The 25,328-nt window shown below is 54.5% G+C and overlaps 2 protein-coding genes across 3 annotated transcripts; one reads left to right on the forward strand and one right to left on the reverse strand.

Annotated features, from left to right (window-relative positions):
- Nucleotides 1-211: 211 nt before the first annotated feature.
- Nucleotides 212-7,508, forward strand: RBM41 (RNA binding motif protein 41). Of its 2 annotated transcripts, XM_053990081.1 has the most exons (7): nucleotides 212-316; nucleotides 956-1,072; nucleotides 1,177-1,369; nucleotides 3,498-3,702; nucleotides 5,033-5,403; nucleotides 6,682-6,829; nucleotides 7,158-7,508. In XM_053990081.1, the coding sequence occupies exons 1-7, from the start codon at nucleotides 309-311 to the stop codon at nucleotides 7,313-7,315; spliced, it is 1,200 nt and encodes a 399-aa protein (XP_053846056.1). In that variant the 5' UTR covers nucleotides 212-308; the 3' UTR covers nucleotides 7,316-7,508. The 2 variants fall into 2 exon arrangements, with proteins under 2 accessions (XP_053846056.1, XP_053846055.1); XM_053990080.1 differs by lacking the exon at nucleotides 212-316 and having other exon boundaries at nucleotides 714-1,072.
- Nucleotides 7,509-7,799: 291 nt separating this feature from the next.
- LOC128814330 (nuclear pore glycoprotein p62-like) lies at nucleotides 7,800-14,723 on the reverse strand. The gene is made up of 12 exons (XM_053990072.1): nucleotides 14,437-14,723; nucleotides 13,206-13,591; nucleotides 11,708-11,818; nucleotides 11,121-11,252; nucleotides 10,861-10,965; nucleotides 10,299-10,407; nucleotides 10,001-10,145; nucleotides 9,552-9,601; nucleotides 9,297-9,431; nucleotides 8,797-8,908; nucleotides 8,325-8,391; nucleotides 7,800-8,011 (listed from the first exon to the last, which is right to left on the reverse strand). The coding sequence occupies exons 1-12, from the start codon at nucleotides 14,721-14,723 to the stop codon at nucleotides 7,920-7,922; spliced, it is 1,731 nt and encodes a 576-aa protein (XP_053846047.1). The 3' UTR covers nucleotides 7,800-7,919.
- Between the last annotated feature and the right edge of the window lie 10,605 nt (nucleotides 14,724-25,328).

A 25,328-nucleotide genomic window follows, 5' to 3' on the forward strand; every position in this document is an offset into this window, starting at 1 on the left:
GGAATAAACTCAATTGATATCTCTACGCTGAACCTGTTTTGCCCGTGACGACATTGGATGAGAGATCTCTTCCGGTCCGTCTCTCAACCCGTGGGCCCTGCATTAAAAGCTCTCTGTTCAGCGGCAGAGGGGAGCGGGTGTCCTTGGGGGGAGCCTGGCAGCCGTCCGGGCTCAGCCCAGCACACAAGGCAGCGCTAAGCGCCGCAGCTGCGGCTCCGCTCCGCTCCCCCCGCTCCGGCCGCTCCTTCCGGGGCGGCTCCCGGCGCACCGCGGGCGCTGCCGGGCTCGGAGCGCGGAGCGGCGGGGCCATGCGCCGGTGAGCGGGGCATCCGCGGCTCCCCGGGGCTCGCAGACTGCCCTCACGGGCTCGGCCCCCGCGCCGGTCACGGCCCGGGCCCCGCTGCCACCCCCGGCCCCCTCTGCGGGGCGGCGCCGGGCCCGGAGCGCGGCACGGCCCGGGCCGGGCCGGGCTGGGCTGGGCTGGGAGGATTTGGGGTCTCTCTGCTCCGGATAGAGCCCAGAGCTCCGGAGCAGGTGACCCCGGAAAGGGAAAAGCGCTGCTGAAGTTCACAGTTTCTCTTCGGTGTCGCGGTTTCGCTTCTTTCTTCCCTGGCGCGTTTGAAACTGGCAGTGTCTGGCTAGATGCTGATGCAAGACGATTTCGGTCAATAAAAATGACGGCGCGTGATTTTAAAGTAAAAATTAACCCCCCCCATCAATATAAAAACACCCGAAGGCTCCTTGGGGTACTTTAATGTTGTCAAAGGAATCTCGAATTTGTTGAGTTTTCTAGTAATGTTAAAGGGCGCTGTGGTCAAGTAGTTTTGGTTCCTTGTTTTTCTAAATCTCATAAAACCAGCCCAGGAGGTGGAGGAGCTGTGGCAAGGATGTGTTTTGAGCAGTGTTTCCTCTGTTGCCTTACTGCCCATGCCTGTGCTGTGGTTGTGTGCCCCAGGGTGAACAGCAGCCTGTCCAGTGATGAGCTTCTCCTGGAAGACTTGGAGACAGAAGGAGAGAGGCAGCTGAAGAGCCTCCTTCACCACCAGCTTGACACCACTGTCTCCATCGAGCAGTAAGTCCTGATCTGGCTCAGGTGTGGTTTGAGAGACCAGCCCCTTGCTGTCCCCAGTTCCTCAGTGTGAGCTGTTTGTGCTGTTGTGCTCCTTTGGCTCACAGGTGCAAGTCAAAGCGGAGATGCTTCGCCCCTGCAGCTTTTTACAAACCTTTTGGAGAAGAGGCTGCGGGGGCTTTGACCCTGTCACAGTTCCAGGCCCTGCAGGAGAGTGACAAAGAAACCTCCTCTCTCCGGGAGCTGGGGCTCTCCGACTCGGAGATCCTGCTCTGGAAGAACCGGGATTCAGCAAGGAAGGTGGGCGTGCTCTGCTCTCACCTGAATGTGCTCGGGTTCCTCCCACCCCGTGGCTCTCTGGTAGAAAATTCCAGTCCTTTGTAAGGAAAAGAATGGCCACCCCTTGTATCCCCTGCCTTTAGCCCAGCACTACCCTACATTTCTTCTGGCCTCTTTCCTTTGGTGGAATGGTCAGTGTTAAAAGATATGGTGGAGACAGGAGTGGGTCTTTTGGAGCACAGCAGGATGTGAGGATATTCCTGCCTTTGCCTTGATCTCAAACAAATCGTTTCACCTGTTTACACCTGTGTGTGAAGGATTTAAATGCCAGAAGAGAGCGAGAAAATATTTCAAAGCCCCTCAACATCCTCCTTTGAGTATCCTGATACATCCCTGGATCCCACTGCTGATTTGGGATGGCTGTTTGTAGGGGGTGTTCTCCTTAGGGGCTTGCATGTCCTTCGGGGGTCCTGGGACAGCCACATGAAAACAGTGCAGAGCTGTCAGACCACTGTGTGGTCTGTGCCACCAGCACTGTGTGGTGGCAGTGCCTTGGCTCCTTCTTGGGTGCTCTTCCAGCAGGTGCTTCCCTTTCCCCCACCTTCACCCTTCCTTTTTCACATTCCAGAGACGAGAGGCTTTTGTGGTTGTCCTATGTCAGGTGCACTGGAGTGTCCTGCTCTTAATTTGCCAAACTAGAAAACGCAAAACAGGATTTGGGCTGCTCCTTGGCTTCCCTTGGTCTCCTCTTCCCGAGCGATAGCTGTGTGCAGGAGAGAGTTGTCTGTGGCAATCAGGGGTTTGCCTCTTTTCAGCTGAAGCCATTACTTGCTTTGTTGTTTAAATGCAAATCCAGCCCTGGTGTGGCCTGATTAAAGCTTGGTGCAGAGAGGAGTGGTGATAATTTAAGAATGAAAATCAATGTCGTCAGTACCAGCTGGTATATTTAGTATGAAATGTATTCTGGGATGTTCAGAAGGAATTATTTGTATGGAAAACACTGCTCTGACGGAAAATAAGGCTGACATCAGGGCATGTCTTCTACAGGTTCTGAGAGGAGAATATTTAGGGAGAAAGCCTAAGTCAGGTAGTGATATGCAGCTTTGGAGGTGGAGGCCCTGAGTGAAAGATTCCACCATGAGTGATGAATAATGTCAGCTGAGACAGAGAGAACTTCAGATTGCCTGGGGAGCTCTTGGCAAAGTACTGAGTGCAGATTTCTGTTATTTTCAGCTGCTAAGTGGCAGCTTTTTTGAAAACAAAGTACAACAAATGATTTCCGGGAGTCGCTTTTCCGTATAAACAGCCTTTTGTGCCTCAGGGAGGCTGTGAAATGGTGAATGGAAGAAGCTGTGCAGATGTGGGGCAGAGGTACCATGGGAAACCCTGTTAGGTTGTGCTCAGTGCAGGGAGGAAGCCTGGTTTCTTGCCCGAGGCAGAAGGATCTGCCACAGTAATTCTCAAACTGAATGTGAGACCAGAAAATCCACCCACAGCCCCTTCAAAGTGTGTTCTCTGTGTGCTGATCGAGGTGGATGGGGGAGCAGAAGTGCCCTTTCAGCAGCTGGGCTGTGTCTGCGTGCTTTGGCAGCATGAAGTGGCCCGTGCAGGGAGGTTGGTTTACCCAGGGATGCTCCTTGCTCACAGCTGAGCTCTGAGGGCTGTGCTGCCGTTCCTGTGTGGTTTCTGGAAGCTGGCTCAGTGGTGCTGGCTGGGGTTTAGTCCTCAGCACAAACCTCCCCTCGGGTGCCAAGCAGCAGCTGGGGGTCCACTTTTCAGCAAACAAGGTTTTCAGGGTCGCAGACTAAGAGCTTGGTGGAAACTTGAGCTCGGGGATGCTGCAGGTGTGGGGAAGGAACTGCCAGAGGATGGTTGTGCAGTCTCTGAAGGTGGCTGTGGAAGATGGCTGGGATCAGAGGCAGCAGGGACAGAGGGAAGCAGCGCAGACAGGTCACGAGAAAGGAGCTGTTTCTCCACTTCCCTCAAGAACTGAGCTTGCTGCGTGGTTCTGTTTGTCCTAGCCGTGCAGTACCAGGACCTCTTGGTGCCTGGGGGATGGTTCCTAATTGCAGCCGCTGCAGGGCCGGGGCTGTGCCTTTGACTGGCTCCGGCCCTGGCGTTGCTGAGCCCAGCCGTGCTTGTTTTGCAGGGCTCTGGGCTGGGGGCAGCCCCGGAGGCCACGCGGGAGCGGCTGGATGCCATCCAGGAGAAGCTGGAGGAGCGCCGGCGCATCCTGGCGCTGCCGCAGAGGTTTGCGGGCAGCAAGCAGCTGAGCCGGCGGGAGATGGAGATCGAGAAGGCCCTTTTCCAGGGAACAGACCGGCACTCCTTCCTCCGGGCCCTCTACCACCAAGGTGCTGGGCTCAGGGCTCCCCCTGCCTTGGCTCCAGCGCACAGAGCCAGCCCGTGTGGGAGCCTGTGGCAAGCACATTTCTCTCTCTCTCAGGATTTTTTATTGAGGTGCACAGAGAGAAATGAAAGAGAAAACAATTTCTGTTTCTGCTCCTTGTTTTTCTCTTGTGGAATGTGTTTGGAGAATTGTGTACCCAGAGTGAGTGCTTGGTTGGACCATGGTGGATTGTTTGGGGCTGATAGCCAGTCGGATCCACCTGTGTCTGGGCTCTGGAGAACAGGGTCACGAGTTGTGAGTTAGTTAGATATGATAGTTAGAGAAAGTAGCATGTAGTATTTAGTATCCTCTTTTATATAGCATATTAATGTCTTATAACATAATTATCATAAAGAAATCATTCAGCCTTCTGAAATGGAGTTAGACATCATCATTCTTCCCATTGGGTTTGCTGACATCTACAACAGGAACCCAACACATTTCTGTCTGGCCCTCTGTCCCTGAAGATGTGGTTCTGCTTTGGTGCTACGTGGGAGGAGATATTTTCCTCTCTTACAGGAGCAGACAGAGAGTTGGTTCTCTGAAGGGTTTAATATAGAAGCTTTTAAAGTCTGTTTCTGGATCTCCTTGAGCTATTGCATGTAGTGCAGAGCAGCTCGGGGTGTGGGAGAGGAGCTGGGGTGATGCTTTGGTAGAGCCTCGAGGTCTGAGTTACACAAAGTGCCTGTGTGGGACTGGAGATTGTTCCTTCTCTGAGGTAACTGCAGGGGGTGAAGGAAGCAAAGGGACAGAGCAGGTAAGAGGAGGAGTGACTTGTTAAAGCCTCATCCTTGAAGGGGAATTGGATCCAGTTGAAGGCTGGGAGATGCTGCTCTCAGATTTGTCCTCATTTCCATTAAAGAGAATTAAAAGAGATCATTGATCAGTCCATGTCATGGACCTTCTTTAAACCCAGGAGCTTAATCTGATGTCCTTGAAAGCCAAATGTTTCTATTCCATGTAGTGGTACAGGAAGGCAGCATGGCCCATCCTTCCTGCACATGCAGGAGGAGGAAGGTGCGTTGAAGGAGTCACTAGAAAGTGCTGAAATGTGGCTGCAGATAATCAAGTGAGGGCATCTCTGAAAAGAGCTCTGATGTAGCACAGGTGGAACTGCTACTCTCTGCAGGTTCATCCTGAGCTGGGGAACCAGCACTTGCTGGGGCTGCTCTTGTTTTAAACAACCTACAGAGGCTGGGGTGAAACAGGGTTTCTCCTTTCTGTGTCTCTTCCTGCAGTCTCTGTGTTTTCCAGGATACTGGTGATGGTTACCGTGTATCTCTCTTATGAATTAGATGACACTCAGAAGAGTGGAACCGATGGAAAGGATCCCATGGTTCATCTGGAGAGTGTTTACCAAGAGCTGCTGAGCAAGAAGTGCCCTGAAAAAGTCCAGTCTGCTACAAGTGACCCCTGCTTGTCCTCAATGCCACAGGGGGCTATAACTGGGGAGTCATCACTTCCAGACCAGGAGGAGCAAGCAGAACAGGCAGCAAGTCCAAGTGTTTGTGCAGCAGAGCCCCACCAGTCCCCTCCAAGGCCTGTGGTTATCAAAGAGCCAGTCGAGTTTGTCCCAGAAGAGGAGATCCTCAAGAACCGCCTCTCAGAGGAAGAACTCCGGAAAATCCCCAAGTTCTCATCCTACCACCCGGGGGAGCCCAGCAAGGTAAGCCGAGATGAATGAGGATTTAGCCTTGCTCAGCAGGATGCCCTGAAGCTGTGTCAGTGGGCACAGGCTCCTCTTTGCTGTTGCCTTGAAGTTGCTGGCTGATCCTCCAGGCCAAGGGGGAGAGCAGTCTCCACTCTGGGGGGGAATAGTGTCCTTGGGCTCTGATGGGAAGTCACCAGCCTGGCCAAGAGTTGGACTTGTGAGCCCAGCCCTCCCTTGATGGGGCTCAGCCCCAGATTGGGGTGACCCCGGGTGGTGGTAAAGTCTCTCCTCCAACCCGGGTCTTCAAAGAAAAACTCAGTAGTCTTCAGTCATCTGGTCTCAAGGCAGTTTATTGCATGTTATCTCAAGGCACACACACGCCCTGACACTCTCTCAGACTCCTTCTCCCTCTGCGTCTCTCTCCGTCTCCCTCCATCTCTCTCTGTCTCCATCTCCCCTGCCCAAGGGCTGGTGCCATCTTTTATATCACACATTACCTATTAAATGTTTATAGTTTTTCCCCAATGCCTATCACCTATATTGAACCTACTCTAAACCAATCTGGGAGTGCCAACATCACCAAGAACATGGGGGATAGGAAGGAGAAAGAAGGAGGACAGGGCACGCCCAAATCCCTCCATCTCAGAACCTCTGACCCCCATGTACAAAACTCAGACCCCTCTGTACAAGGCCTAAACCCCCCTGTACAGCACTCAAAAATCCTTCCTTTCACTTTGTGACTACTTCTATTATAATATCTAAACTTTTGTGATTTCTTGTTCTTCCTGCAAGGTTGGTAAATTGTTCCATGGGTCAAATTCAAAACCACAGGGGTTTCTGGCTGCCTGCCAGGGTCTCAGATGCTTCTGACCTGGATCCGGAACATCCAAGAGTGTCTGAGGGACACTTTGGGTTCCGACACTCCCTGGCTCCAGCAGGTCACCTCTCAGATGTGCTCTGTTTGGGCCTGGCTGAGGCCTGCTGTCACCTTACTCAAATTGTTCTGTCTGGTAGCTGGAGATTATTGTGTTTTATAAATAAATGGAACGAACTGAATAAACTGAACTGTTTTATAATAAACTGAAACTGTCAGTGCTTGATGCAGGCAAGCAGGGTGATGCCTTGAGTTCAGAGCTGCCATTCTCTGTACACCCACCTGTCCTCTAAATGCCATCATTAGCACACGGGTGTGCGGGCTGAGCTAATTCACACCTTGAGCTGCACAGCCTTGGGACGGGGCTGAAAGGTGTCTTTGCATGGCAAAGGCTGGCTGACCCTCTGTGTCTGTTACAGGTGCTGTATTTGAAGAACCTGGGCCCCCGAGTGACAGTGAAAGACCTGGTGTCCCTGTTTGCTCGCTTCCAGGAGGAGGACAGCCCACTGATCCAGTTCCGCCTCCTGAGCGGCCGCATGAGGGGTCAGGCCTTCATCACCTTCCCTGGTGAGTTGCTGCCCCGTGCCTCCCAGTTCTTCCCTGACTCCCAAAGGTGTCACATCCTCCTGCTGCAGGGCACTGTGCTGCTGCCAAGCCTGCTTTCCAAGGAGAAGCAGGGGAATTCACCCCCTTCTCTTCCTGTTGTGCCATGCTCCCTTCCCTGGCTTGGAAGATTTACCAGAGCAGGAGGGATGTGCTCTGCCACGTGCAGTGTTCATTCAGCATGGCAGCCTGGCTGCACTAGAGCAGGCTGAGTGGCCAGCAGATGGGAACAGCCATGGGATGACCGTGTCCCTGTGGTGTGTCCTGTGCCCGCTGTGTCCTCTCGTTGCAGACATGGAGTCAGCCCAGAGCGCCCTGCAGCTGCTGAACGGGTATAAGCTGCAGGGGAGGCCCCTGGTGATCGCCTTTGGGAAAAGCAGGAAGCATTTGCCAGAGGCTGACTCTGCCAGCCCCAGCTCCTCTGCTGCAGAGAACCCTCCTGCCACGTGAGGGAGGGAGAACCAGCAGCCTTGTGGAGAAATCTGTGCTGGAACCTGGGACAGCGCAGGACTGCTGGGAGCCAACGTGCAGGTCCAGCAATCTCAGAGTGGGGAAAGGAGAGCTGGGCAGTGCTGAACACTGTTGTGGTAAGGAGGGAGGGAAGAAGCCAGGTAAATAAACGCACTTATTGTGGATTTAAGTATTTATTGTGGCTTTAGGTATTTCCTTAATGTGTGCTCATTGATGTTTATAGTCCACAAGGCTTCTAGAGCCAAGTGTGCTGCATTCTACTGCTCCAGGACTGTCCACACTCCTGTCCTGGGAGCCTCCCAGCCCAGCTGGTGTCCCTGGAGACAGAGACTGCCCTGAGCCCTCCAAAGCAGTGTTTGTGTACCTCACCAGTCTACAGGCAGAGCTAAATCACAGAGACCACATTTCCTCCACAAACGTCAGGCAGTTTCTCAGCTTCTCCTGTCCAACACAAACATCACCCTTGGAACAAACAACACGTTTTATTGCAAGAAAAGGAACAAAGCCAGGTCATCGTTTCAGATCTCAAAGACCTCTACAGCATGTGGAGGTTTTACATTCCTCCCTTGAACGTGGGAGTGTCTCAATCAAAGGTGATCCGAAAGCTGCGCTCCTGCTCCTTGCGGCGACTCTCACAAACCTTGGTCACCTCTTCCACCTTTCTCTGCAGCACAGCTGTGGCAGAAACGAGGCATTAATGTCCCAGTCACCCCAGAACATAACCCTGCAGAGTTTTGCTTGCAGGACAAAGCAAAACATTTCAAGCAGGGCATTTCTGGTAAAACACTGCAGTTGTCAGGAGTAACTTCCCAGCAGAGGCCTCGAATCAGGCACAGCAGGAGAATTCAAGCAGATGTCAGAAGGGACAGTGCCACTGAAGGTGAGGAGGAAGATTCCTCGGGCATCTTCAGGAATTCAGGGATGAACACTCACACACTTGCTCCTGCTTCCCATTCACATTGCCAAAAGGCTGCAGGACAAATCTCACCTGAGTTCTGGTCAATCCACTGCAGGGAATCCATGTGTGCATTCAAAATTTTACAGATCTGCTGAAGCTGAGCAGAGAGAGAAGGTGCAAATCAGTTGTGAGGCTGCATAAACACCAGGAGGAGCCAAAGGCAAAGTTTCTCCTTGCCCAGCTTCCCTAAGACAGCAGCCACTTAGCCAGGGAAGTGTGTGCAGCAACGCTGCTGCTTTGCTACTCCATACCAGCAAAAAAATTGCAGAGTTTAGATGATATGTCTGTGGCTTTGGCTTATTTAATTTAGCCCTAGGAACCAGCAGAACATTCATCACCCTAGTCTTAGGGTGGCAAAATTCAAAATGAATGTGGAAAAACACAGTCTGCAATACTGAAAGGAAATTTTTATGGAAAAAAAGGCTGCTGAGTACAGCCATAAGGAGCATCATGATAAATTCAATATAAATAATAAAAAATAAAAATAAAAACATGCACATACCGGGTCACTCGTGTCTGCTGGGCCCCTTGATGTGTTCAGGTGCTCAGTGATGTCCTTCAGATCTTGTGCCATGCGCTTCAGCTGAGCATCGATGTTCTCAGCCAGTTTGTAGCTGCAGAGCACACAGGAACCAAGATCAGAATGGTTAAAGCCAACTTGGAAGACCTGCTCGCAGTCACAGCAGCTGTGGGCCACCAGAATGAGCTTCCACATCTGCAGCCAAGGCTGGCAGAGACCTGGGAACAGCACCCAGAGAGGCTCCATCAGCCCCATGAAGGGACTCCCAATCTGTCTCCCTTGATGTACACATGGAGACAGACAAGCAAGAGAGTGGAGGACTAGGAGTAGAATCTAAAGTTGCCATGCATAAACCAGCATTAAACACGTGCCAGCAGGCACTGGCTGTTCAGTCCTGTCACCCATCCCAACTCCATCTCCTGCTGAGTGCTGTGAGCACAGGCCAGTGCTCGTGGCCCATCCCCAGCAGGTTTGTGCCTCACGTCCTCTCCCGCTCCTCGTCGGCGTGCTGCAGGTAGATGGTCCCGCTCTGCTCCTTCACAGACTCCTCCAGAGGGGACAGCAAGTCCTCCAGCTCTTTCTGCTGGGACAGAATGAAGTCCAGTTCCTGATCCAGTCTGCAGAGAGAAAGAGCCCAATGCTTCCCATTCGTGTAACAGACACTGCAGAGCTGTCACACAGCCAGGCAGGAGTGCAGAGAAGAAAGAAAATCATTGCAAGTGCTCCAGGTCTCCTACCTCTTCTGGTCAACCTTCACCTTCTCTACTTCTCTGTGTAAGGAAGTGATCTGCAAACAGAAGACGTTTCATTACACCTTGAAAACCAAGAAGGCAGCTCTCCAAAGAAGAGAGGTGGAGGGAGAAAGCAGCAGCATGCAAGTTCTGCTGGAAACAAGAGATGGCCACATCAAGATGGACAGAGCCAAGATGGAGTAAGGGAGGTTCAGCTTGGAATGATCCCCCCTAAGAGAACTCGGCATCGCAGAGCAAAGGCACAGAACAATTTCCAAGTCCAAGGCCTAAAGGCCAGAACTGACACACAGAGAGGCTGTGCAAAGCACCCAGGTGGAGCTGACATCTAGTTCTTTGACAAGCAGAAAGTGCCACTCGGTGGCTTGTTGCATGTGTAACAGAGAGCTTGGAGGAGCCAAGGGAGCAGAATGAGGCTCCCCTGGAGGTCACCTCACCTTCTCTCCGTTCTCTATCAGCATGCGGTCCCAGGCGTTGACTTGTGTAGCTTGATGGAGGAAGTGCTTCTCTTGGTCTTCCAGTTCCAGGCTCCACTTGTTGATCAAACTCTCCAGCTGGGCGTAAGTCATCACTGGGGGGGCACTGAGAGGGAGTGAGGGGCAGCACAGGACACGAGGTGAGCAAAGAGCAACAGCACAACACTCACTGATTTCCCCTTCCTCCTCCAGACCCCAGCCTGAGCACTGCAGCTGCTCCTGCCCAGGCAGGAAATGGTCAGAGGGAACAAAAACCCACCTGGGTGTGCTGGTTGTGGTTATGGCAGCTGTGGAGGTCACAGCTCCAATGGCACCAGTGGTGGTCAATGGCTTCAGATTCAAAGGAAAGGTGGAAGCAGAAGTAGTCCCTGCAGGAAGAGATTCAAGTCAAGCAGCAGAAGGGGACACACCTGGTACCTCAGGAGCAGAGAGCAGCTCCAGGGTGCACTGCCCATGGCTGTAGGAGCTGCAGGAGATCCCTCTGGAGGGAACAACAGCAAATGCTCCATCTGTCAAGGAGGGAATGAAAACATCCCCAGCCCACGGCCTTGTCACTATCCTCATGCTTTACTGTCAGAACCAGTAAGTGCCAGCACACCCAGCTCCTCCCCTGCACCTTTGCAGGGAAGGAGAGAACTTCTGTGTTTTCACAAAGAGATGGAAGAGGATGTGAGAAAGACAGACTGTGCTCTTTTGAGTTACTTGAGGGCTTTACAAATCACAGCTGCTGTGCTGCTACTCCAACATGGCCCTTTACATCCCTCCAGAGCACTCAATTCAGCCTCCCTTCTCTTCAGTGGCTTTCAGCATCTTGTTCCTACCAGTGGCAGTGCTGGTTGTGGCAGCTGTGGTTGCAGGAACTTTTAATCCAAAGCCAAGTGTCCCCAGACCGGCTGTCCCAGTGGAACCAGTGGAAGTGGCCCCCACTGTGAAGAGAAGACACCATTACCAGGTTGCAGAAGCCATGGACTGCAGGGCCCCTTGGAAAAGCTGTGCCCAGCCTGCTGCCCCTCCGCCTGCAGCAGCAGCAGCCACGCTGCTCCTTTATTGCCCCGGGACAAAGCTGCCTGGAGAGACTCACGTGAGAGGCCCGTGGTGCTGGAGGAGGCTGGGGCTGAAGAAGTTGCCACAGATGCAAACAAGGAGGGCCCCGTGGAGCCCAGCACTGAGGTGGTGCTGGTGGTGGAGGCCGTGGTGGCAGCTGTGGATGTGACTGCAGGGACAAACAGCTCCATGTGAACAAGCAGAGCACACTGAGCTCCCAGCCCCTGCACAACAACCCTGCAGGGAGGGGGACATAAACTGCCCAGCCACACCTAGCTCTTGGGCATGTCAGCGTTTTCACCTCCTTTTCCTCTTATTCTCCCTCCACTCCCTGTCTTTCACAATGTGCCCCTTTCAGATTGTGCCTCCCTTCAACTGTGCTCCCCAAACAGGCACAGAACAGAATCTGGCACGTGGGACACAATCAGAACCTCAGGACACGCTGTCCAATGGCTCTTGGAGCTGTCACAGATCACCACTGCCAGGCCAAAGCCACAGGAACAAATGCTTGGGGCCCCTTCCCACACCCCAGTCTATTTGTCTGCTTCCAACAGACAACTGTTACCAGGAGGACAGCAGACTGCCCAAAGCCTCGAGGAACTGTTGTCTAGAAGAGCTTCCTACCTCCAAGCTTGGCTCCAAAGGACAGGGTGGGTGCCTGGCTGGTGCTTGTGGCCAGCGTTGCCGTGGTTGTACTGGTGGCTGCTGTTGAAGGCGGTGCCCCAAAGGTCAGACCTGGAACCAGGAGCCAAAGGAGAAGATGGATTTTCTTCCTCCAGGCCAAGGAGCACTCGCTCCCCAGCACTGCAGCCCCTGGACAGGCCTGTCACAAACACCTCTGGCTCCAGCCCCTCGCTCCACTCTGCCCCAGCACAAGCCAGAGGCTGCAGAGCCAGAGCCTTGCCCCAGGTGCACCCGCAGATATCCCCATGCCACAGGCTCCCAGCCCCCAGCTGCCCCAGGGCTGTGTCACAGTCTGTGTGACAGTCCAGAGAGCCACCATACACAGAGTGTCAGCACACACCCTCAGAAGGCTTCAACCCATACACAGCAACACCAGAGCACTTCAGAAGGCTGCAAGCACCCACCCTTCTTGTTCTTCAGCCCAGCCTTTTATACCCTCATGTTCATGCACGGCTCTGTGTGCCCTCTGCTCCCTTTGGTGGTTGCTCAGTGCCCCTGGGCACTCCATGGCTCATTGCTGCCAATGCTGCTCACCTGCTCCTCACAGCTGTGCCCACTGGGGATGAGGCTGGGCCACAGCCCCATCCCAGTGACCCAAACTGTGCCACACACAGCCCCAGTGCCAGTGACCCAAACTGTGCCACACACAGCCCCATCCCAGTGACCCAAACTGTGCCACACACAGCCCCATCCCAGTGACACAGACTGTGTGCCACACACAGCCCCATCCCAGTGACACAAACTGTGCCACACACAGCCCCATCCCAGTGACACAAACTGTGCCACACACAGCCCCATCCCAGTGACAAACTGTGTGCCACACACAGCCCCATCCCAGTGACCCAAACTGTGCCACACACAGCCCCATCCCAGTGACACAAACTGTGTGCCACACACAGCCCCATCCCAGTGACACAAACTGTGCCACACACAGCCCCATCCCAGTGACACAAACTGTGCCACACACAGCCCCATCCCAGTGACACAAACTGTGCCACACACAGCCCCAGTGCCAGTGACACAAACTGTGCCACACACAGCCCCATCCCAGTGACACAGACAGTGTGCCACACACAGCCCCATCCCAGTGACACAAACTGTGTGCCACACACAGCCCCATCCCAGTGACACAGACTGTGCCACACACAGCCCCATCCCAGTGACACAGACTGTGCCACACACAGCCCCAGTGCCAGTGACCCAAACTGTGTGCCACACACAGCCCCATCCCAGTGACACAAACTGTGTGCCACACACAGCCCCATCCCAGTGACACAGACTGTGCCACACACAGCCCCATCCCAGTGACACAAACTGTGCCACACACAGCCCCATCCCAGTGACCCAAACTGTGCCACACACAGCCCCATCCCAGTGACACAGACGGTGTGCCATGTCACAGCTGGACACAGCACAAGCTGCAGGGCAGTTCACCCACCTGTGGGCTGCCCCCCGAGGCTGAAGGGTGCTGCTGCCGGGGTGGCAGCTGCCAGGGTGGCCGTGCTGGTGCTGGCAGCAGCCGCAGGGGCCGTGCCGAAGCTCAGCCCTGCGGACGTTGCCTGCGGAGCCGCGGTGCCGATGCTGAAGCCGGCTGTTCCCGCCTGAGTCGTGCTGCCACTGGAGAAGGTGAAGCCTCCTGTTGTCCCAGACGGAGCCGTGCTGCTGCTGCTGCTGCCAGCAGAGCCAAAGGCAAAGCCAGACGGGGCTGCTGCCTGACTCGAGGGCGTGCTGCTTGCGACGGGGGCACCAAAAGAAAAGCCCCCCGTGATCCCAGGGGCTGGAGTGGTGGTGCTGGCTGCAAAGTTCACTTTTGGTGTGTTTGCCCTGGGCAAGAAAGGAAAAGAAAGGAAGCCATTCTGCTTGAGGCACACATCCGCTCAGCTGCACAGCTGGCTTTCTCCCTGACCATTTGCTGCCAGCACAAACCTCCTCTCAAAGAGATGCACCCCTGGGCAGGCTTGTGTGCCAGTTGTGACAACAGGCTCCATCCGGCTGCTGTCACCTGCCATCCCCCTTAGGGCTCTTCCTGCTGAGCCTCCCTTCCTCACCTCCACCCACCCAGGTACCACAGGACATTTTATGGCAGCGTGCGTCAAGCTGCTCCTTCTTCTCTCAGCTCGCCGTTTTCCACTCCCTCTACACACGGCTGTTTTATTTGCTGCTCGTCCCCATCTGAGCTCCCTTCCCACAGCTCCCATCTGGCAAGCTTTGAGAGCAGCAGTTCTGCAGAAGCGCCCGAGAACTCGCAGCCTTTCCTGAACGACAGATCCCTCGCGGAGTGCCGAGAAAGCACTCAGAGCACGGCGGATTCGGGCCAGAAAGAAGAAGACGGTTTCTATTCGGTAGCGGAGCTTCAGCGCTGCTGTGTGCACGCGTGTCCAGCCCGGTTCCAGCGGGAGCGGGAACATCTCCTTCCCCACGCGTGTCAGGGCTCCCCAGGGCAGCAGCGGCCGGGCCGGCCCGGGGCTCGCCGAGCGCTCGCCCGACGAGGCGATGGGTGCAGGGCGCTGGAAGCGCCAGGCACAAGGGCCGGCCAAGGCTCGCTCGCTCGCTCGGGGCAGAAGGCCCCGCCGAGCCCCCGCCCGGCACCGGCGGGACCCCGCTCCCTCCGCCCGTCCCTCCGCCCGTCCCCGCCGCCGCCCGCGGCCCCGCCCGGGCCCGGCTCTCACCCCAGCGGGAAGGCGGCGGCCGCCGGGGCCGCCGGGGCCGCGCCGGCCGCGCCGAAGCTGAAGCCGGAGGGCTGCGCGGCCGTGCCCGACCTGCTGAAGGAGAAGAGCCCGGCGGGCTGGCCGCCGCCCGCCGCCGGCGTGGCGCCGCCGAAGCTGAAGCCGGCGGAGGCGGGGGCGGGCGCGGAGAAGGAGAAGCCGGCGGTGGGCGCGGTGGTGGCGGCGGCTCGGGGCGCGCCCAGGCCGAAGGCGCCGCCGGGCGCGGCCGCCCCGAAGCTGAACTGGCTCATGGCGCGGCGGCGGCGGCGGCGCGGGCCGAGCTCCGGCAGCGCGGCGGCGGCTCCGCGCCCGCGCGCGCCGCGATGGCGTCACCGCGCCCCGCCCGGGCCCGCCCCCGCGCCTTCCCGCCCTCCGCGCCCATTGGGCGGCGCGGCCGCCACTCGCGGGCCCTCGGCTCCCATTGGCTGCTGGGGCGTGAGGGGCGGGGCGTGTTGGCGTTGCTGTGGGGACGGAAGACGCGGCTGCGGGACCGGGGTGCGGGACAGGGGACACCGGGATGGGACAGGGGACACCGGGCTGGGACAGGGGACACCGGGACAGGGGACACCGGGATGGGATAGGGGACACCGGGACAGGGGACACCGGGATGGGACAGAGGACACCGGGATGGGACAGGGGACAGGGGACACCGGGATGGGACAGGGGACACCGGGATGGGACAGGGGACACCGGGATGGGACAGGGGACAGGGGACACCGGGATGGGACAGGGGACACCGGGCTGGGACATGGGACACCGGGATGGGACAGGGGACACCGGGCCGGGACAGGGGACACCGGGCTGGGACAGGGGACAGGGGACACCGGGATGGGATAGGGGACAGGGGACACCGGGATGGGATAGGGGACACCGGGATGGGACAGGGGACACCGGGCCGGGACAGGGGACACCGGGATGGGACAGGGGACAGGGGACACCGGGCCGGGATAGGGGACACCGGGATGGGACAGGGGACACCGGGATGGGACAGGGGACACCGGGACAGGGGACACCGGGATGGGACAGGGGACACCGGGCCGGGACAGGGGACACCGGGATGGGATAGGGGACACCGGGATGGGACAGGGGACACCGGGATGGGACAGGGGACAGGGGACACCGGGCCGGGACAGGGGACACCGGGCTGCGACAGGGGACACCGGGATGGGACAGGGGACACCGGGATGGGACAGGGGACAGGGGACACCGGGATGGGATAGGGGACACCGGGATGGGACAGGGGACACTGGGCCGGGATAGGGGACACCGGGATGGGACAGGGGACACCGGGCTGGGACAGGGGACACCGGGATGGGACAGGGGACACCGGGCTGGGACAGGGGACACTGGGCCGGGACAGGGGACACCGGGATGGGACAGGGGACACCGGGATGGGACAGGGGACACCGGGCCGGGGCGCGCGACAGGAACACGTACCTGCCAATACCGGTCTCGTTCAAACAGGCGATATGAAACTAGGAGCTTTTTTCAGTGCCTGCTTTCTTTGATCACTGCCTGGCCTCTTTTTTCCAGTTTAAAATCAGAGCCTTTCATTCCAGAGGAATCTGTCCTTTTAAATTAGATAATTTTGAGAGAATTGAGCGGGGTTTATTTAAATGTGCTGATTGACTTGCATTCCAGTGGCAAAACGTCTGATAGAAAAATGAATTTCTTGTTGAGAACTCTTGACCTGTTGCAGAACAAGAAGCTTTACTTCCTTACCAAAAATTTCAGGTCAAATGCCGAGCGGAAAGAACTGCTAGAGTTTGGACAATTATCTGGATATTACTGAAGGAAAATAATTTTCTCTGATCAACAAATTCCAGGGTGCAACCAGTTCATATGGCTCAATGGCTGTTAGCTGTTGAAGTTCAGCATTCCATAAAACCAGATAAGATAACTTTATCATTAAGTAGAAAGGAAACCAGCTGGCTCTGGGGGCCAAGAAGTAAGTTTTTATAACCTAGAAACCAGATAATAAAGGCACTTTTTGACAGAGAAGGAAGCAATATCAATGTTAGCCACATTGTCTGAAGATGGAGACCTAAGAATGTGTTGGAAAGTTCAGTGACAACACCTGTGCAGTACTTGTGGCTGCTAGAAAAATGATAGTTCCCTTTCTCTTTTAAACCCCTACATGCCGGATTTTTACCTTGTGCTTCAGGACACCAACACGAATGGTGCCTGGAGAGAACTTCTTCTAACACTGGTTCCTTGTAACTCCTGCCTGTGCTGGTGCCTTCCCTTGGAATCGGCTGTTCCTAGTGGTCTGTGCTGCACACGGGGTGAAGCTGCATTTCCCTGTGCACTCCTCTGGGATCACCCCACCTTCTCAGGTGCCCTTGGGGCAGAGATACCAGGCTCTGCAGGTAGAATCAGTGCTGAGGACTATGCTCCATTGAGGCTGGAGGTATCAGTAAGGTCAAGTTGACCTGCATTCCATATCAGAATCACTCCCGTGGAGAAAAAAAAAGACAGGTTATCGTCACAGGGACTCATTTCTGAGGGGAACAGAAGGCCCAGTGTATGGACACTGGAAACAAGGACAGGTTACACAGGAAAATGAGGGAGATGCTGTTCAACATTTCAAGGAGAAAATTCATGTGGCCAGAGCTTGATTAGTGTTCGAGCTTGCCAGCACTGTGAAAGACAGCAAAAAGGACTTGTTAAAACATGTTAACAGCAAAAGGAGGATCAGAGATCACATCGGTGCGCACTTGATGAGGTCAGACACCTCACAAACAGGGACATGGGCAAAGCAGAGGTGTTTGATGCCTTCTTCACCTCTGTCATTAACATCAGGGACGGGCCCTGGCACCCCTGGAGCTCCGTGCTGGAGGACTGTGATTAGGGCAGGATAAACTCCCTGAACGTGTCTGAGGCTCGCTGCTCCCGCTGGATGTACATAAATCTATGGGGCTCAGTGGGGTTCATCCCAGGGTACTGAAAATGCTGGGGCTGTCATCACAGGATCTCTCTCCATTATTTTTCAAGTCTTGGGAGACTGGAGAGGTCCTTGCACACGGGAAGCTGGCCAAAGTTCTAGTTTTCAAGAGGGGCAAGAAGGAAGACCCTGGTAATTACAGTCCTGTCAGTCTCACTTCAGTGCCTGGTGAAAGAGCGTTATTTTTCTGGGCATTACTGAAAAACACTTGAGAGACAACACAGTCTTTTGGCTTCCAGCAAGGAGCAGGTTTCTGGCTGAGAAAATTTCTCTGGATAAGTCTGTCATTCTTTTTAAGTTTTGGGATGGGGGGGAGGGTGAGAGCTGAGTTTATTTATATATGCTTGCGTGTTTGTGTTTCCAACTGCTCTCTTTCGCGCTCCAGGAGCCCTTGCTGCCCGTGTCCTGGCAGGAGGAGGTGACCTGCTCCCACACGGTGGCACTGCTGACCTGGCTGTGTCCCGCACGTGTCCCCACTGCCTGCCCAAGGAACAGCCCAGTGGACCTTGGCATCTCGCAGAACCCCAGAATCGTGGCCCTCTGCAGCTGGTTGGTGAACCACAGAGCGATCTGAGTCACCTTCTGCTCCTCCTTGCAGGATTTTGGGGAAGGGGAAAGGCGCTGGGTTACAGCAGCACTGAACACATGGTGTGGTGAGAACAGTCCTGCTCATCCCTCGCTGGCTCAGGGCGGTCATGGGGCCAAACACCTCCTGTTGCTCCTGTTTTCCCTGCTTCAGCTCCCCCCCAGACCCCTCTCGTTTCTCCTCACTGCTGCCATGCTGAACCACTTTTTCCAAACATAAGCTCCACCGACGCCTTTGCCCCCAAAGCCTGTTCATCTCTCCTAACATCCCTGTAGCTCCTCCACATTCTTTTTTCCTCCTATGCTTTTCTTTGTGCCCACACTCCTTCCCTCTTTGCCCAGTGCTGCATTTGAGTCCTGGGCCAGAACACAGACTTGCAGTGGGGTGGCCTTTCCTTTCCTGAACTCGGGCTTTGGATTGTTTCATAAATGGGTCAGGAATCCAGGGCTCCATCAGGTGCAAGGTCTGGTTGTGTTTGTGGACAAACAGCTGTGGTCTTGCAGGACCAGCATGGCTCTTCTGTGGCCATGCTGGACTCTCCTTGTGGCTAACACCCTGCCTGGCTCAGGCTGAGCTTGATTTTGGTCCTTCCACGCCGTGAGGCACTCGGGCATCTATCTGATCAGCCCACGCAGCTGCTAAACTGGGTCCCTGCCTGTGTTTTCCTCCTGAGCGTGACTGTCTGTTTGTTAAATAATGTAGCGACACGAGGTTCCTTGAACTCAATTTCTCTTCCCGTGTAGCCATGGGAACAGCCGGTGGGGTGGTGCCACTGCAAGGCTGAGCCCCGCTCCTTCAATCTTCCATCACTGCTGTCCTGCCTGGCAGCTTCGCTTCTTTAGGCTTGTCTTCTTAGGGTCCTCTTCAGCCAGCAGCCTGGCTGTACTTTAAACCTGGGAAATGTCGAGGATGATGGGGAGTTTGGAGGAAGATGAGAGGTTTGGAAGCAGCCAGATGTGACAAAGGGGAGAGGTTGCACCCAAAAGATGCTGCAACTCCCTGTGCTGCCTACAGTATATGGTTTGTGGAAAGAAAATAAGGGCAAGTGCAAGTAGTTCAGTGTTGTTCAAGCCTGTGCTGGTTTTCAGTGCAGAAGCATCTTGAAACCTGACTTCCTCCTTTATACCTAAAAATGAGTGGCTCAGTAAAGGAGCTGAGGAGAGCCCACCCTTACAGTCACACATTCCCCGTCCCTTCTGCAGTACATTCTCTCGCCCAGGCCGTGGATATGGAGGAGAGGGTGTGTGGGTGGCCAGCCCAGCATCACTCCTTTGTCTCAAACACTTCATTTTACCTGGAAAGGCATGAGACCATGTGACAGAAACCAGTGCTTAGGTGATATCACCAAAGGTGTGCCGTGTGCGTTGCCCGAGAGTCAGAGTTGAGCAACAGAGTGATGTGGACAGAGATCCCCCATCCTGCATGGTGAGGGTTGTGTCACATCGTTTCCTCCAGGGCTGCGCTTACACCTGACCACAGAAGGGACTTTCTCTGTCGCTATTGCAGGCAGAAAAGACATGTCCATACACCTGTGGGGTTTTTGCAGGACCTGTGTCTGTGTCTACCATTCCTGATCTCCTGCTTGGTTCAATCTTGTTTCATTTCCAGGTCATCTTCTGAGATTTCAGAGTTGTTTCTGTGACCTCTCTTGACATTTTCAGATTGTGTTGTTTAATGTGGGAGCACTTGAGATCAAAGGTATCTCCCTTATCTCCCTCCATTCATGGTTTGAAAGTAGCATTTCTTACCTTCATTCATTGTTTAGTGTTTTGCTTCTGACATCTCTCCAGCAGGTCCTCAAACTGCAGGCCTACACCCTAATCATATTCAATTTTCAATAGAGATGTTGAGGAGATTGAATCTGTACCAGGATATTGCAATGAGCCATAGTTTTACTTTAGCAGTGTTTGGGATGCTTGCACCAGTTTTTATGGTTGCATGAAATATATTTTCTGAAGTACAAAATAGCAAATGGTCTTGGGAGCATCCATGTTTCTGACCATTCTGGGAAGTTTTATCCCAAAAGCCAATCATCCTTTGAAGCATCTACCCTGGGTGGGTGAAAAGACAGACCTTTATTTTCTTCTCCGAAGCTGCTTCTAAAGCAGGAAATGTCCACACCTCCTTCAGACTTGATCTCAGTGTTCTTCACGGCACATATGCGTAATCTTAGCTGCTGCTGCTGCTGCTCCTCCTCTTTGCATCTTTTTTTATTCCCTCCCATTTAAGTAGCTCTGTGATCTGAACTTTATCCCTAACATACTTGACCTTATTTTCAGCAGATTATTCACAGACATCCTCAGAGTTTTTCATGGCGTGTGTCAAGCCCTTGGGCTAAAAGCTGTCTCCTGGTTTATTCCTGCCACCCAGGGAAAGGAGAACATGTTTGAGTGATTGTCATGGTTTAACCCCAGCCAGCAACTCAGCCCCACGCAGCCACTCCCTCCCTCCCCACCAGTGGCATGGGGGAGAGAACTGGAAAAGTAAAAGTGAGAAAACCCGTGGGTTGAGATAAAGACAGTTTAATAACTAAAGCAAAGTCGTGTATGCAAGCAAAGCTAAGCAGGGAATCCATCCACTGCCTCCCTTGGCAGGCAGGTGTTCCAGGAAGGCAGGGCTCCATCACTGCAACAGTGACTCGGGAGGACAAACTCAGAATGTCCCCCCTTCCTCCTTCTCCCCCAGCTTTATGTGCTGAGGGTGATGCCAAAGGTCTGGGGTATCCCTGGGGCCAGCTGGGATCAGCTGTCCTGGCCGTGCCCCCCAGCTCCTTGTGCCCCCCCAGCTCCTCACTGGTGAGGGTGAGGAGCAGGACAGGCCCTGGCTGTGTGCGATCCCTGCTCAGGGATAACTCAAACATCCCTGGGTTATCAACCCTGTTTCCAGCACAAAACCAAACCCAGCCCCACAGCAGCTGCTCTGAAGGAAATTCAGTCTGCCCAGCCAAGCCCAGCACAGTGATGTACAGAAAACAGACATGCAGGAGTTAGTGAGAGGAACGGGCTTTGCTGAATGAGGAGGTGGTGAGCAAAGGCCAGCTTTGATGCAAGCATCCATCAGCAGAGATCCGTGAGCCTATGGAAGCGTTCAGCAGCCTGTGAACAGTTAGCAGGCTTCATATTCTCACCTCTCTGTGTCTGACATCAGCAGCAAGATAAAAATATATGCTCCTTACAGCAACACATGGGTCTTTTGGCATTTCTTGAGCTGATTTGTTTTCCCCAGTGCGAGGAAATAACACACAAAGTAGTTCTGTGATGGAGCATTTCCTAAATGGATGTAGCTTGGCAAACTGCAGCTATTAGTTTTCCTTAGAAAAGCTGGTATCAGAGTAGCTGGGTTTGAAACCAGGCACTTCTCTTCTGCATCTTTCAAAGCTCTCTCAAGGATGCCTGTGCCAGGAGTTGCTGCCAGAATAGTTTGGGGGCATTAAGTTGTGTAGTGGAGATAAACACATATTGGAGGTGAGGAGGTCAGAAAGGCATCTTCAGAGATAAGGATGTTTGGCAAAGCCTTCTCCTCCCAGAGCTCCCCATGCTCACTCTGCCAGCACCATGCTGTGCCCCATGAAGTCCTGGGGCTGCAGCCAGCAGCCCTGGCAAGGCTTGGGGGGGACCCAGCCTGTCCTGCCCTTGGACCCAGCACTGCATGGGGGTGTGCAGGAGCAGGCAGGGGTGCAAGGAGCCAGGGAAGAGCAGTGGTGTGTTTCGCCTCAGCTCACTCTGCTGAAGGCACTGTGGCTCTCTTCATCCCGTCACTGAGCTGGGAGCTTTATCCTGCATTTCCTGGGCAGCCTCAGCTTTGCAAAGATCTTCCACGGGAAAGGGCAGCTGCACTCAGGCACAGCTGAGGGTAAACTTGTCTCCTCACATAGCACTGGGCTGCCTTTACACCGTGTTTTGCACTGCTTATTCCCTTTTATTCCCCATGAGGATTTTACTCAGTACTGAAGTTGGGTGGATTGGCTGCATCTACCTGTGACCTGTGAGGTAAAACATACCAGTTTTCAGCTGCAGAATCCCAAGGCAGAAATCAGCCCCTCGGCACGCTGGTCACCCTTAGCACAGCAGGGCCTCCCTGAGCTTTGGGAAGGAGGCCACAACCCACAGCAAGACCCTTGCTTGTGAGCAGGGCCTGGAGTGTCAGCTGCAGGGACAGGTCTGCCCAGGCAGGTGGAAATTTTTTATGTGCTAGCAGGATCCTGCAGCTCCCTGGGCTGGGCGATGGGGACTTTGTCCTGGGAGCCGCTTCCAGGGGCTTTGCCTTGCAACAGGGAGATCCTTCCCCTTGCCGAGGATGTCCCTGGACCCGGAGCCTGCTCTCCTTGCCTTGAAACAAGGAGGTAATTATTTTTATCCCTGATATCCCTCCCCTGCCACCTCCCCGGGCAGCATGGAGGTGGAGCGAGCCTTGCCCCGGCCAGCAGCCAGGCCTGGGCTGAAACACCCTGCCAGTTCACAATCTGGAAACATTAAAATAAAGGTGTTTGGGAAGGGCAGAAGGCTGAGGAGGGGGCTTTCAGTCGTGGGAGGACTCAGTGGGAGCCCTCAGTGCTCTGTGAGATGTGTGAGATGTGTGCCTGGCTTCTGTGGCAGCTGGGGAAGAACCAGAGACAAAGAGCAGTGCCCTCACTCCTGTAAAAGTGTACTGGAATCGTTCAAAGGGCACATCAGCATCGCAGCGGTGGTTCCAGGGACAGCTGAGGTCTGCCCTTAGCTCTCTAATGCCTGCAGAGTCTCTGGGCTTTTCTATGCTCTGAAAAATACTGAAGGCTGAAATTGTGCCTGACACATCAAAAGGAAAGGGCTAAAATTTGGGTAATGAAAATGCACCTGTTGGAGAAATCTTGGGAGCACCTGACAGGTAGAGCTGGTGCTGTGGGACTTTGCTCCAGTGACCTGAGAAACCTAAAGAGACAGCTTTTCTGGGAAAGCAAGTTCGAGGCAATCATGCTGCTTCTGACGTGAGTCTTGTCCTGCTTTCAGCCTTTTTTAGAAGGCTGGACATCCCAGAAATAGAGGGTGTTGTAAGTTCTGTGAAAAAAGACACCTGACTTGGGGAGAGATTAGTTTGCCAATGTGGGAAAAACTTCATCCAAAGCACACCCTGAAATCCTGAGCAGAGATAAAAGGCAAGCAACCCCAAAGCTGGTGAAGCCCTTCTGGTTTCTCTGCTTATGGGGAGATCTGCTTCTTCCAGACTTGTGGTGCTTGGCAGAGAGCCTGGAGGGGCTCAGCTGGGCCTGGTGCCTGAGCATCTTCTAGGTATGAGGCTTTGTTAGCAGCTGCCAAAATGCTGGTGCCCTCAGGCATGGAGGTGACAGAATGGCAGGGATTGCTTGGGATGACTCTCTAGACCTGCTAAGGTGGTTGCAGCTCTGTTTGTCCGTGTAAAGGTGTTTGGGATCCTCTGGTCTTCCTGTCTTCTGTCCAGCATGGTGCTGTGGAGCCATCACAATTTATCTGCAATTCTCTAAACCAGTTCTCCAAAGCAGATTTTGGCCGATTTTGGAGATGGAGTAGGTTTTCCCAATATTTCTGTAAAATCCGTGGAAGACCTTATGTTTGTACCACTATAAAGGTATGTCTTGCTCACTGAATTGGTGCGGGTTTGCTACAAAGCCTTTTTTTTTTGCTGCTACAGATTGCATGTACATGAGGTGTGCTGAGATCACTAACGTGAAGCTCCTCCACTAGAGATTAGACTCAAATTATTAAGGAACAATCTGATTGTGATGTTAATGCAATGCCTGGAAGATCAAACCTCCGTGTCCTCTCCACGGCTATCAGCTTTCCTGAGATAAACGCCGTTTATAACCCTCCTGATAGATTTCTGAGCTGTTGTTCAAACAGGAAGGTGCTTTCTAGCAATCTCCCTCGGTGCACCCAAAGGCCTCTGTCCCCTGCAGTGTCGTGGAGTTCATTCTGCCCTCATATCTTTCCTTCAAGACCGGAAGATCCTTTAATGTGCCTTTAAACAGATCTCATCTAGGAGGCTGTGGAAAGCCGTGAGTTTGTGCACCAGTTTTTCCCCTGATAGAAGGTGTTTTCCAAAGAGGAGCTTGTTTCTCACCTCCAGTGCAAGGTCTCCCAGCAGGACCAGGAGAGCTGGGCACCGACAGCCCGTGTTGTCTGCCCTGACTGCAGACAGGGCCATCCCCACGGCTCCAGGAGAGCAGGGGGGCTTTGGAGGTGAACTGTGAGTGCAATTGCCAGCTGAGCACCTCGGATACCCAGAGGTGAAGCCATGAGCCTCTTTCCTGGGCTCAGGGGCATGGCTGGGGCAGGGAGTGCCTCTCCCATTCCTGCTGGTGCCTGACTTGAGCCCAGCCTGGCAGCCAGGATTTGGGGTGTCCGGGAGCAGCCCCTTTTGTTGTGTATCCTCTGCTGCTCCTGCAAAGGCTGCTGCAAAGCCATGGGCAATCTTCCATATCAGCCCTGGCTTGCTGAGGGGCAGGAGGCTCTGACATGGCGTGGGAGGCAGCTGGGAGTGTGCTCTGGCTGGGGAGAGGGTGGAGGAATGTGCTGCTCCTTTCCAAGTGTCTTGGCCCATCAGGAACCTGGCCTGAATTTCCTTCCCCCTCCCATCTCTCCTATCTGAGCAATTCCTGGGGTCTGTGGGCAGAAACAGGCCCTCCCAGCACGTGGCCTGGTACTCCCCAGAGAGCTTGCATGGGTTATTGGCTGCTGCCTCAGGCCAGCTGTGCTAGGCAGAGATGAGCAGCGGGTTGGGAATGCCAGAAGGAGCTCTGCTTGCCGGAGGGCTCCAGGGAGGCAGGAGGTGTGTGATCCTGGTGGGTCTGTGCCCTTTTTTACCTGGGCACGCCTGCCCATGAGAAGAGGCTCTGCTTGCACCTGGGCAGTGCTTGGTGGGCAAGGGCTGGATGCAGGGCCCGTGGAGATGGGCCGTGTTGTTCCCTCTTTGGAAGAAGAAGTTGTGACCTTCTGCACGTTTCTCGTGACCAGCTGATGAGGTTGCAGTCCCTGATCCCAGGTTGGGGTGTACTGAGTGTTTATAGTGCTTCTATCACTTTTGAAGATAAGGGCACGTTAGTATTTTATTGCCCTGTTCCTTCCATTGAGGCATCATCCAGAGGGAGAAGAGGAGAGAAGGACTCATTTCCTTATGACAGGGGATTAGTCACTGCAGCCTGGCCCTCCAGCGAGGGCTGCAAGGCTCCCCACTCCACCACACCGGCCTGCAAGGCAAGGGCTTGAGATGGAGAGAGCCCTTCCCCACCCAGCCCTCTTCCCACCCCTGCTGCCCCCATCTTGCCCTGAACTTGGCTGTGCTCCCTGTGCCTTTCCTGCAGGGAATCCTGGAGCA

This window comes from Vidua macroura, chromosome 14 (genome assembly GCF_024509145.1).
Source record: "Vidua macroura isolate BioBank_ID:100142 chromosome 14, ASM2450914v1, whole genome shotgun sequence".
Lineage (NCBI taxonomy): Eukaryota > Metazoa > Chordata > Aves > Passeriformes > Viduidae > Vidua > Vidua macroura.